At 44.8% G+C, this 13,076-nt stretch overlaps 1 protein-coding gene across 4 annotated transcripts in view; it reads left to right on the top strand.

Moving 5' to 3' along the window:
- The window catches only part of GPATCH8 (G-patch domain containing 8), a 121,710-nt gene that overhangs the window by 99,483 nt on the left and 9,151 nt on the right, over positions 1-13,076 (top strand). For 3 of the 4 annotated variants that reach the window (XM_073607711.1, XM_073607710.1, XM_073607713.1), the window contains one exon: positions 2,768-2,911. The exons of the other annotated variant lie outside the window; for it this stretch is intronic. In XM_073607711.1, the coding sequence (XP_073463812.1) occupies positions 2,768-2,911 (144 nt within the window). The remainder of the gene's footprint in view (positions 1-2,767; positions 2,912-13,076) is intronic. 4 annotated transcript variants of the gene reach the window in all.

Genomic DNA, 13,076 nt, shown 5'->3' with positions numbered 1-13,076 from the left:
GTGAAAGGGGTCTTAGACCAATCTTTTCATGGTCTTTTCATGGTCTTTTTAGGTATTCAGATGAGGTTATATCTGGCCTCGCTTTTACCCCAGTGATCTTTGTGGCAATAATCCATTTAGCATGTGTAGCCCCAGAACCACCCCTAGCCAAGATGCTACGATATTTTGGTACAGTGTGTGACTCAACACAAATGTCTCTATCCTTTTTTCCTTTCAGACCATCTTCTCTGGGTTTCTTTTATTTGATATCTTTGTACCCCCCAGACCGGGAATATATTTACCCCCCCCCCCCCCCTTTTTTTTTTTTCTTTTCTTTTTTTTTTTTTTTTCTTTTTTTAAATGGTGTTCCCATAGTTGCTGGGGCTGAGGTATACTGTGCCACGCCTTGGGTAAGATTATAAACAGCCTCTATGTGATGAAGAATATCTTTTATTTTTGTCTTCTGCTATCTTGTCATAATTATTATTCTTTCTGTAGAAAAAAATGTTGTGCTTGTTCTTTAAAACTCCTGAAGAAGCGGACCCATCCGCGATACATGTCGAGAAGAATCTGGATATATGTTATAACATATATACACTATATTGCCAAACGTATTGGGTCGCCTGCCTTTTCACGCACATGAACTTTAATGTCATCCAAGTCTTAGTCCATAGGATTCAATTTTGAGTTGGCCCACCCTTTACAGCTATAACGGCTTCAACTCTTCTGGGAAGGCTGTACACAAGGTTTAGGAGTGTGTCTATGGGAATGTTTGACCATTCTTCCAGAAGCGCATTTTATGAGGTCAGGCACTGATGTGCATAAGAAGGCCTGGCTTGCAGTCTCCGCTCTAATTCATCCCAAAGGTGTTTTATTGGTTTGAGGTCAGGACCGTGCATTCCAGTCAAGTTCCTCCACCCCAAATTTGCTCAGGCACGCTATATTGCCAAAAGTATTGGGCCACCCTTCTAAATCATTTGGTGGAGGGGGGATTATGGTGTGAGGTTGATTTTCAGAGGTTGGGCTTGGCCCCTTAGTTTCAGTGAAGGGAACTCTTAAGGTGTCAGCAAACTAAGATAATTTGGACAATTTCATGCTCCCAACCAACTTTGTGGGAACAGTTTGGGGATGGCCCCTTCCTGTTTAAATATGAATGCTCACCAATGTACAAAGCAAGGTCCATAAAAACATGGATGAGCAAGTTTGGGGTGGAGGAACCTGACTGGCCTGCACAGAGTCCTGACCTTAACCCGATAGAACACCTTTGGGATGAATTGGAGTGGAGACTGCGAGCCAGGCCTTCTCGTCCCTGACCTCACAAATGTGCTTCTGGAAGAATGGTCAAACGTTCCATTTCCTAAACCTTGTGGACAGTCTTCCCAGAAGAGTTGAAGCTGTTATAGCTGCAAAGAGTGAGCCAACTCAATATTGAACCCTACAGACTAAGACGTCATTAAAAATTGTGTGTCTAAAGGCAGGCATCCCCAATACCTTTGACAATATAATGTATGTGGGTTTAAATTATCAGCTCTTTGCCATCAACATGCTATTGTCCAGTAAATAGGGAGCATCTGGGTGCCCTTTTGTGGCACAATGTATTTTCTATATGTGTTTTATTTTTTTTTTATTGTGTTAATATATATTGCTTTTTATACATCTATCCTATATGTTGAAGTCCTTATACATTACTATTAAAGTCCATGATGGCCTCAAAAATAGTTCCTCCATAATGAATACAGGACATAGGTACGTTCAATGTAATTTTCTGGCACAAATTTTACACTTTAGAGAATGCATCAGGCTGGGCTCACACTAGTGTGAATTGGATGTGGATTTCCTTGCATCCAATTCACATGTCAGGAGATTGTGACTGGCTCTCACCTCTCTGCAGCGGCTCCAGTGTGAATGGCAGGAGTCCTGTGCATCTTTTGGTCCATTTCAGGTCTGAAATTCAGCCAAAAAGTGGGGCTGAAAACAGACCTGAAACGGTGAATGGAGACACACCGGACTCGTGCGTGTTCTAGTGTGAACCCAGCCTTAAACCCACCTTTTTTTAGGAGAGAGCTGGTGGGTGGGTGGGAGGGCTACAGTAGACCATAAGCCACTCAGCATCTGCTGGCCCCTATATAGCAAATTCAATGTAAACATTCCGTTGTGGCAGTCTTGCAGGAGGTTAAAATCAAAGACTTCTCAAAGCTTTCTATATTGTTTCTAAGCACTTACTCTAATTGCATGCATGAAGCCCAGCTAATGCTCCCAAAGGAGTTGCAGAATCATTAGCTTATCTACCTTTGTATTTTTCACAGCCACTTCCTATTCTCATTATCGCCATGCAGCTGTTGCTGAGCCCCCTATAGGGCAATAAACTAATAGCTGTCTGAGCAGAAGCTACCCTGCCATGCACTACCACCTATCCAGATTTAGAGGGCGTGTTGTAATTGGCGCCTTGCACACAATTTTTCTCAGGTTGCTAGCTTTGTGCGTGGGCTGAGAACATTTTTCTTTTCCAAGTCTTGTGCTTTATGGCTGTCTTGCTAATGATCTATAGCTGGCTTTGGTCAGATCTTTTTGGCTTTTCATGTTGTACTGGAAGGTGTGGGACATGCAGAGGTGTCAAAGTAATAATCACAGGTTTGTACTGACATCTAATGGCCAGACTGTGGAACTGAAAATCTAAAATGATATATATTGGCAGTGAACACTTCTGGGTCTCCTGTCATGGAACTAGGAGTCCTATCATAGCCTGTCGGACTAATACCTAAACATGGATGTCCTGTGATCTGTGCAGGAATTTGTGGACAAGGAGAAAGCCATAGCGAAAGCCCTGGAGGAGCTACGTGCGAACTTCTACTGCGAGTTATGTGACAAGCAGTATCAGAAGCACCAGGAGTTTGACAACCACATCAATTCCTATGACCACGCACACAAACAGGTAAAGTGAAGGCAGAACTCTACTCAAAATGGGCTTTCCCTTTTGGGTAGATTGGGGCAAGGTATGATCTTTTGCTGGGTCTTTGCTTTTTGGAGAGATTGCCACCCCCCACCCCCACCCACTCAGCAAAGCCCAATCCCTATTGATTGAGAAATCAATGTGCAGGCTCCGATTCCTGACCACCTTCAGAAACTGCTAACTTCCTGAGTGTCTTGCTGATGCTTTGTCTTAAATTCTTTGAGCCATTGACTCAAAATAAATTTCTTCAGCTTTATTTGTTGCATGCTTGTTTTGCATCAGTTGGTCAGTAAATGTTGAAGCCAGGCAGCTAGCGTTTTCTAAAGCAGGCCTGTGGAGGCAGCACCCCCCCTTCCTCCCTCACATTCATATTAAGTAAATCTGTTGTGAAAGAAACTATCTGTACCATTTAATAAAATCTTCAAACATTGCTAATAGAAAATGTTAGAGGGGATGCAGTACAGCTCTTTCCTGCACACTCTGTTGGGTTTTTATATCTGGCTGTATGGATAATTTTCTTAGGTGTATATAGCTTACTGTAAAAGCAAAGATTAGCCTGTCACAGCCATGAAGGGAGAGATTCTTAACCAGAGTCCTATGGGATATATGTATATTTACTGTAGATCAGCCTTTCCCAGTTAGGGGACACACACACACACACACACTCACACTCACACTCACACTCACACACTCACACTCACACTCACTCTCACACACTCACACACTCACTCTCACACACTCACACTCACTCTCACACTCTCACACTCACACACTCACACTCTATTGGGATGCCTGCCTTTACACCCGCACATCAACTTTAATGGCGTCTTAATCCGTAGGGTTCAGTATTGAGTTGGCCCGCCCTTGGCAGCTTCAGCTCTTCTGGGAAGGCTGTCCACAAGGTTTAGGAGTGTGTCTATGGGAATGTTGACCATTCTTCCAGAAGCACATTTGTGAGGTCAGGCACTGATGTTAGATGAGAAGGCCTGGCTCACAGTCTGCTCTCTAATTCATCCCAAAGGTGTTCTGTCGGGTTGAGGTCAGGGCTCTGTGCAGGCCAGTCAATTTGGGAGCATGAAATTGTCCAAAATGTCTTGGCATGCCGAAACCTTAAGAGTTCCCTTCACTGGAACTAAGGGGCAAAGCCCCTCCCCTGTAAAACAACCCCACACCATAAATACACACACACACACACACACACACACACACACACACACACACACACACACACACACCAAATTATTTGGACCAGTGCACACAGCAAGGTCCATAAAGACCTGGATGAGCCAGTTTGGTATGGAGGAACTTGACTGGCCTGCACAGAGTCCTGACCTCAACCCGATAGAACACCTTTGGGAGGAATTGTAGCAGAGACTGTGAGCCAGGCCTTCTCATTCACATCAGTGTCGGACCTCACAAACGCGCTTCTAGAAAAATGGTCAAACATTCCCATAAACACACTCCTAAATCTTGTGGACGGCCTTCCCAGAAGAGTTGAAACTCTTATAGCTGCAAAGGGTGGGCCAACTCAATATTTAATCCTACGGCCGAAGACTGGGATGCCATTAAAGTTCATGTACGTGTAAAGGCAGACGTCCCATTACTTTTGTTAATACAGTGTGTGTATATATATATATATATATTTTCTACATCAGCTATTCCCTACCCGGGTTGCTAGGGGTTTCTTGAGCTGTGGGTGACTGACCTCCCATTTGCAGGACCCATGCCACTTGGCAAAGCCAGTAGCATGATGAAAATTACCCTTTTAGCTATCTGTAAGGGTACATTCTTTCTATTGACCACCAATATAAGGGACATTTTTGCCATTGACCTATACTAAATTGGTTTGATTAGGGTTTCCTTGGGGTAAAAAGGTTGAGACACTGCTATGTGTGGGTGTGTGTGTGTATGTATATATGTGTGTATATATGTATGTATGTATGTATGTGTGTGTGTATATATTTTTATATATAGTGTACGTGTGTGTGTGTGTGTGTGTGTATATATATATATACACACACACTATTTAAATATATATATTAATATTGTGTGTGTGTGTATATATAAACCCCCTTAAATTTTTTCACTCTTAAAATTAAATTTTTAAGTTCATTTCTTTTCCTCATTAATGTACACACAGCACCCCATATTGACAGAAAAACACAGAATTGTTGACATTTTTGCAGATTTATTAAAAAAACAAAAACTGAAATATCACATGGTCCTAAGTATTCAGACCCTTTGCTCAGTATTTAGTAGAAGCCCCTTTTGATCTAATACAGCCATGAGTCTTTTTGGGAAAGATGCAACAAGTTTTTCACACCTGGATTTGGGGATCCTCTGCCATTCCTCCTTGCAGATCCTCTCAAGTTCTGTCAGGTTGGATGGTAAACGTTGGTGGACGGCCATTTTTAGGTCTCTCCAGAGATGCTCAATTGGGTTTAAGTCAGGGCTCTGGCTGGGCCATTCAAGAACAGTCATGGAGTTGTTGTGAAGCCACTCCTTCGTTATTTTAGCTGTGTGCTTAGGGTCATTGTCTTGTTGGAAGGTAAACCTTCGGCACAGTCTGAGGTCCTGAGCACTCTGGAGAAGGTTTTCGTCCAGGATATCCCTGTACTTGGCCGCATTCATCTTTCCCTCGATTGCAACCAGTCGTCCTGTCCCTGCAGCTGAAAAACACCCCCACAGCATGATGCTGCCACCACCATGCTTCACTGTTGGGACTGTATTGGACAGGTGATGAGCAGTGCCTGGTTTTCTCGACACATAGAGCTTAGAATTAAGGCCAAAACGTTCTATCTTGGTCTCATCAGACCAAAGAATCTTATTTCTCACCATCTTGGAGTCCTTCAGGTGTTTTTTAGCAAACTCCATGCGGGCTTTCATGTGTCTTGCACTGAGGAGAGGCTTCCGTCTGGCCACTCTGCCATAAAGCCCCGACTGGTGGAGGGCTGCAGTGATGGTTGACTTTCTACAACTTTCTCCCATTTTCCGACTGCATCTCTGGAGCTCAGCCACAGGGATCTTTGGGTTCTTCTTTACCTCTCTCACCAAGGCTCTTCTCCCCCGATAGCTCAGTTTGGCCGGACGGCCAGCTCCAGGAAGGGTTCTGGTCGTCCCAAACATCTTCCATTTAAGGATTATGGAGGCCACTGTGCTCCTAGGAACCTTAAGTGCAGCAGAAATTTTTTTCTAACCTTGGCCAGATCTGTGCCTTGCCACAATTTTGTCTGTGAGCTCTTCAGGCAGTTCCTTTGACCTCATGATTCTCATTTGCTCTGACATGCACTGTGAGCTGTAAGGTCTTATATAGACAGGTGTGTGGCTTTCCTAATCAAGTCCAATCAGTATAATCAAACACAGCTGGACTCAAATGAAGGTGTAGAACCATCTCAAGGATGATCAGAAGAAATGGGCAGCACCTGAGTTATACGAGTGTCACAGCAAAGGGTCTGAATACTTAGGACCATTTCATATTTCAGTTTTTCTTTTTTAATCTGTAAAAATGTCAACAATTCTGTGTTTTTCTGTCAATATGGGGTGCTGTGTGTACATTATTGAGGAAAAAAATGAACTTAAATGATTTTAGCAAATGGCTGCAATATAACAGAGTGAAAAATTTGGGGGGTTCTGAATACTTTCCGTCCCCACTGTGTGTATATACACACACACACACATATATATATATATTTGAGTACACCCCTCACATTATTTTAAATATTTTATTATCTTTTCATGTGACAACACTGAGGAAATGACACTTTGCTACAATGTAAAGTAGTGAGTGTACAGCTTGTATAACAGTGTAAATTTGCTGTCCCCTCAAAATAACTCAACACACAGCCAATAATGTCTAAACTGCTGGCAACAAAAGTGAGTACACCCCTAAGTGAAAATGCCCGAATTGGGCCCATTAGCCATTTTCCCTCCCCAGTGTCATGTGACTCAGTGTTACAAGGACGCAGGTGTGTTTTAAATTTTGGTGTTATCGCTCTCACTCTCATGCTGGTCACTGGAAGTTCAACATGGCAAAGAACTCCTCTGAGGATCTGAAAAAAAGAATTGTTGCTCTACATAAATATGGCCTAGGCTATAAGATTGCCAAGACCCTAAATCTGAGCTGCAGCACTTTGGCCAAGACCATACAGCGGTTTAACAGGACAGGTTCCACTCAGAACAGGCCTCGCCGTGGTTGCCCAAAGAAGTTGAGTGTGTGTGCTTAGCGTCATATGCAGAGGTTGTCTTTGGGAAATAGACGTATGAGTGCTGCCAGCATTGCTGCAGAGGTTGAAGGGTCAGCCTGTCAGTGCTCAGACCATATGCCACACACGGCATCAAATTGATCTGCATGGCTGTTGTCCCAGAAGGAAGCCTCTTCTAAAGATGATGCACAAGAGCCTGTAAACAGTTTGCTGAAGACAAGCAGATTAAGGACATGGATTACTGGAACCATGTCCTGTGGTCTGATGAGACCAAGATAAACTTATTTGGTTCAGATGGTGTCAAGCGTATGTGGCGGTAAGCAGGTGAGGAGTACAAAGAAAGTGTATGGGAGTGTCATGGCCTGGGGCTGCATGAGTGCTGCTGGCACTGGGGAGCTACAGTTCATTGAGGCAACCATGAATGCCAACATGTACTGTGACATACTGAAGCAGGGCGTGATCCCCTCCCTTTGGAGACTGGGCCGCAGGGCAGTATTCCAACATAACAGCCCCAAACACACCTCCAAGACGACCACTGCCTTGCTAAAGAAGCTGAGGGTAAAGGTGATGGACTGGCCAAGCATGTCTCCAGACCTAAACCCTATTGAGCATCTGTGGGGCATCCTCAAACTGAAGGTGGAGGAGTGCGAGGTCTCTAACATCCACCAGCTATGTGATGTTGCCATGAATGAGTGGAAGAGGACTCCAGTGGCAACCTATGAAGCTCTGGTGAACTCCATGCCCAAGAGGTTTACGGCAGTGCTGGAAAATATTGGTGGCCACACAATATTGACACTTTGGGCCCAATTTGGACATTTTCACTTAGGGGTGTACTCACTTTTGTTGTCAGTGGTTTAGACATTAATGGCTGTGTGTTGAGTTATTTTGAGGGGACAGCAAATTTACACTGTTATTCAAGCTGTACACTCACTACTTTACATTGTAGCAAAGTGTCATTTCTTCAGTGTTGTCACATGAAAAGATATAATAAAGTAGTTACAAAAATGTGAAGGGTGTATTCTCTTTTGTAAGATAGTATGTATGTAGTATTTTGTAAGTTTGTCCAAATGAAGGGTCTTTTAATTTTTATCATAGGTGTATTTTAAATGATAGAGACAGAATATCAACCAAGAGTCCAAAACACAATACAAATGGCTCCCACAGACTGGCTACAGTATGTGCTCATTGGATACACAGATTAGTCCTGTTAATTTAAGAAGGTGCTCCTAATGACAACCCTTTGTGTATAAAAGACCTGTCCACAGAATATTTTTTCCATTCAAACCTCACCATTCTGGGCAAGACCAAAGGGGGCTGTCAAAGGACATCAGGTACAAGATTGTAGACCTGCACAAGGCTGGAATGGTCTAGAAGCAAGAAGCTTAGTGAGACGGAGACAACTGTTGGCGTGAATGTTTGCAAATGTGCATTAATACAAAATAACAATCAATCACCCTCGGTCTGTAGCGCCATGCAAGATTTCACCTCATGAGGTAAGGATGATCATGAGAAAAGTAAGGGATCAGCCCAGAACTACACGGGAGGAGCTTTTGAATGATCTCAATTAGTAATTAGACTCAAGCTCCTGCAAGGTTTTGCCTGTAATGCGGCCTCTGGGCGCTGGACCCTGGGAAGTGGAATCTTGGACACCACAGCGGTAAGGCATTCCAGCAGGGTGCTGTACAGGCCCAAGGGAGTGGACCCTAAACATGAAAAGGGTACCCAGTCCTTTGAAGGTCCTCAAGTGAGAGGAACCCACTGTGAAGGGTAAAGATTGGGCTCTTAGTTTCTAAGCTGCCCTGCGCCTGGACGGTTAAGTGAAACCACTTTACTTATTATTGTGGGGTGTCCCAGTGATTGTAACAATCAACCAAGCTAGCTATAGGCTAGACTCCTGTGTGCTGTGACCAGACAGAGTTTTGGGCTAGCTGAGGGTGTTTGCAAAGTGTACTTTTTTTTTTTTTTCTCGTGTCTGGCTGTTTTTTTACCTGTATGATGGCGCGCCATTTCGCCTTGGTTCACCAGGGTGCATGTGCGTTCACAAGAGTGCCGTTATGCTTAGCAGTTTGGCACCATGGCGCATATGGCTTCACCGCACATGAGCAGTAGCCTTTTATCTTTGGCGCACGAGGAATTGTCATACGCGAATACGGCCACGTGGGTGCGCATGCACAGAACGTTCCGGTGCACACCCAGCATATTTCAGCTGGGTAGACCAAGCATGCAGTGCTTCCTGAAGGCAGCTGTAGGACAGAGCAGGCTCTGAACAGACACTTGCACCTGTTCATTTTCTCCATACCCGGGTCACGTGATTCATCAAGTGACGCTTGGCAGGCTAAAGGTGCTTAGCAGGATTATTACATAGGGGCTTGGCGAACCCTATTAAAGGGTCTCCCTTCTGAGATGTTTTAATACTACACCCAAGTGCTCCTTTTGTGGCTGGTAAATGTCTTCAAAAAAGGAGCGGGACTAACACTACAGGGAAGGGCACACCGATGTCCTGATGAACCTAGTCGTAACCCTAGTGTTGTATCCGCTGAAAGGCCAGAGGCTTCCAAGCAATCTGAGCCGCTGCACCTATCTGGTACTGTGCCTATAGTCAATGCCGCTGCTTCTCCCTTTATCACCAAGGATGAACTGTCCTCGGCCCTAGCCGGGTTAGAGCACAGGATTGCTGGCATGATTGCCTCCATCCCACAGGGTGGCAGGGAAGCGTGACAGATCCCCCTTCCCGGAGCCTCCTAGTCTGGAGCAGGAATGGGTTGAGGATGGGGAAGAGATTAAAGCTTGGGACTCTGTGGAGGGCCCGGCAGATGAGTCTGCTTCCGAGCAATCTGGACAAGATATCCAGTTGATGTCTGCCTCTCGGTCGCAGAGGCTTTTGATCCCGACTCTGACTGAAGTGGTTCTTTCTGCCTTAAAGTTGCTTCTTGCAGAGGTGACTGAGCCCCCCCGGTCCTCTTTGGGATCCCTGAGGCCTCTTCAGGCCGTACAGGCTTTCCCCCTACACCCAATGTTGGAACAGGTGGTGTATGCTGATTGGGAACATCCTGACGGGATTTTTGTTCCTACTAAGTGGTTCTCCCTTTTTATATCCCATGGATAAAAAGTTTTGTTAAAAAATGGAGCATGCCAGCAGCAGATGTAGCAGTCTCTTCCTTTAAACAAGAGCTTAACTTGTCCAGGTGATAACGCACAGGGCTTGAAAGACCCTGTTGACAAAAAATTGGAGTAATTATTAAAGGCTTCCTTTTTATTTGGCCAATTCAGCTATTCAGCCTGCTGTTGCAGCAATTGGTATCTGCCAGTCCGTAAAGGATCAGGTCAAACGGCCTGATAGGCCTAACCAGGATGATGATCTGCCTGAAAGTAAGAGACCTTTCTGGATCGCTGTGTTTTGCTATTGACGCCTTAAAGGATTTAATACAGCAGGTTTCTCATTTGTCTCTCTCGTCTACCTATGCGCAAACTCTTGTGGCTTAAGAACTGGTCAGCCGAGCTTCCTTGTAAAAAGTTATTGGCAGGTTTCCCTTTTCATGGGGAACGTTTGTTTGGTGATCATTTGGACAAATATAGCCAAAAGCTTTCCGGAGGGAAGAGTTCTCTACTTCCTGTGAAGAAAAGCACCAGACGTCCCGCGTTTAAATCTCGGACTGCTTTCTCAAATGTCAAGGTGGTTCCGCCGCCAACAGGGCACTAGGGCCAGGGGGACGCCCTGGGTCCAAGATTCTTCTAAACCCAGCACCAAGCCCTCCTTTTTGAGGGGATGACCCCACTCCATTGAGTGGGGGGGAAGGCTGCTGCACTTTTGTGGACATTTGGAGAACAATAATTCAGGACGAATGGGTCACCTCAATTATATATTGCGGTTCAGGCATTGCTTCAGGCACTACATAATCTAGTGCATCAAGGAGTGATTGTAAGGATTCCAGTATCCGAAAGGGGCACAGGGTTTTACTCAAACCTGTTTACGGTTCAGAAACCAAACTGGGACATATGGCCCATTTTGGACCTAAGATCCCTGAAACAAGTATCTACTGATCCAGTCCTTTTTGGATGGAGTCTGTCCACTCCAGTAGTAGCCTTACTCCAGAGGGGAAACTTTCTAGCCTCCATCAAAATAAAGGACGCGTATTAACACATACCTATCTTTCAGCCTCAGCCTTCAGCGGTTCCTACGTTTTGCAGTAGAGGAACATCATCTTCAGTTTGTGGCTCTACCCTTTGCGCTGGCTACAGCTCCCCGGGTTTTCACAAAGGTCCTAGCACCAGTACTGGGTCTTTTAAGGGCCCAAGGGATCCTAGTGCTCTGGTATCTGGGTGACCTCCTGCTCAGAGATCACTCATTACAGGCTCTAGAACAGAGCATAATATGCACAGTGCGGTATTTGAAAAGCTTAAGCTGGATCATAAATAACGAAAGGTCGGCCTTGAAACCAGCTCAAAGTCTAAAGTATTTAGGTCTGATCCTACATACGGTTCAAGCAGGAGTATTTTTTTCCACCTGTAAGGATCTGTGCCCTCAAGGTTCAGGTGCATTAGATAAGGGGCACAAGACAACCCTCAATTCGGCTCTGTATGAGTCTCCTAGGGAGGATGGTGTACTCCTTCAAGGCAGTGCCCTATGCCCAGTTCCATTCCAGGCATTTACAGCTAGACCTCTTGTTGGCCTGAAGAGGAAAAGCACTGGATTATCCAATGTGCTCATCTCCTCGGGCACACTTAAAGCGGAGTTCCACCCAAAAATGGAACTCCCACTTTTGGGAATCCTCCCCCCCCCTCCGGTGTCACATTTGGCACCTTTTCCTCAGAAATACGTGATTTGGAGAATTTTCTTTTTTTTTTCTACAGTCAGCTGTGGAAATCAAATTGGCTTTAAGTACAATCAGAGGTCAAGTTTCGGCCCAATCAGTATTCTTTAAAAGGCCTTTAGCCTCCCATTCACTGGTCAGAACCATTTAAACAGGGGGCAACTCGCTTGCTTCCCCCCATTAGGTCACCTATGTGTCTTTGGGACTTGAACTTGGTGCCGTCTGTGTTACAGAAACAACCATTTGAACCTATCAAGGAAAGTCATGCAGGGAACCGTGGTTGATCCTTCACCACGACAGGGTTGTGTTACGACCTGTTCCATCCTTTTTGCCAAAAGTGGTGTCAGCCTTTCATTTAAATCAGGACATTATTTTGCACTTTTTTTTTTTTTCCCCTCTGTCTCATTCGGCGGAAGAGAGACGACTGCACTCCTTGGACGTTGTCTGGGCAGTCAAGGTTTGTCTAGATCTACGGAGATCCGAGGATCAGACTACTTTTTTGTTTTACTAAAAGAATCCAAGAAGGGGCAGGCAGCTTCCAAGGCTTCCATTGCCAATTGTGTCTGTCAATTGATCATGCAGGCCTACGGTCTGAAACATAAAGATTCTCCCTTTAGGGCGAGAGCTCGTTCTACCAGGGGTGTAGGAACCTCCTGGGCTTTTTGCCATCAGGCATCTGTGGCTCAGATTTGTAAGGCTGCTACCTGGTCTTTAGTGCATACGTTCACAAACTTTTATCAAGTGGCTGTTCAAGCATCCGAGGATTATGCTTTTGGACACAGTGTACTGCGGGCTGCCGTATAAGTTCTGATGGCTATTGTTTGGCGGGGTGTCTCCTTCCCCCCAAGGCTATTGCTCTGGGTCATCCCAGTAGGTCATGAATATTAGCCTGACTGTGTCCCATGATGTACTCAAAGAAAAGGATTTTACAGGCAAGTATGAGGAAAAAAATCCTATTTTTTTTGGTTGATATTCTGTTTATTTAAAATACACCTATGATAAAAATTTATAGACCCTTCATTTCTTTATGTATATACATATATATTTTACCCATTATACACAGCGGGTTGAATGGAAAAAAACTGACCGCTCAGTCGGAGCCGTTGCACCAACAATCCGATGTTAGTACAACGA

This window comes from Aquarana catesbeiana, linkage group LG12, assembly GCF_042186555.1.
Source record: "Aquarana catesbeiana isolate 2022-GZ linkage group LG12, ASM4218655v1, whole genome shotgun sequence".
NCBI lineage: Eukaryota > Metazoa > Chordata > Amphibia > Anura > Ranidae > Aquarana > Aquarana catesbeiana.
This window is presented reverse-complemented; position numbering and strand designations above follow the sequence as displayed.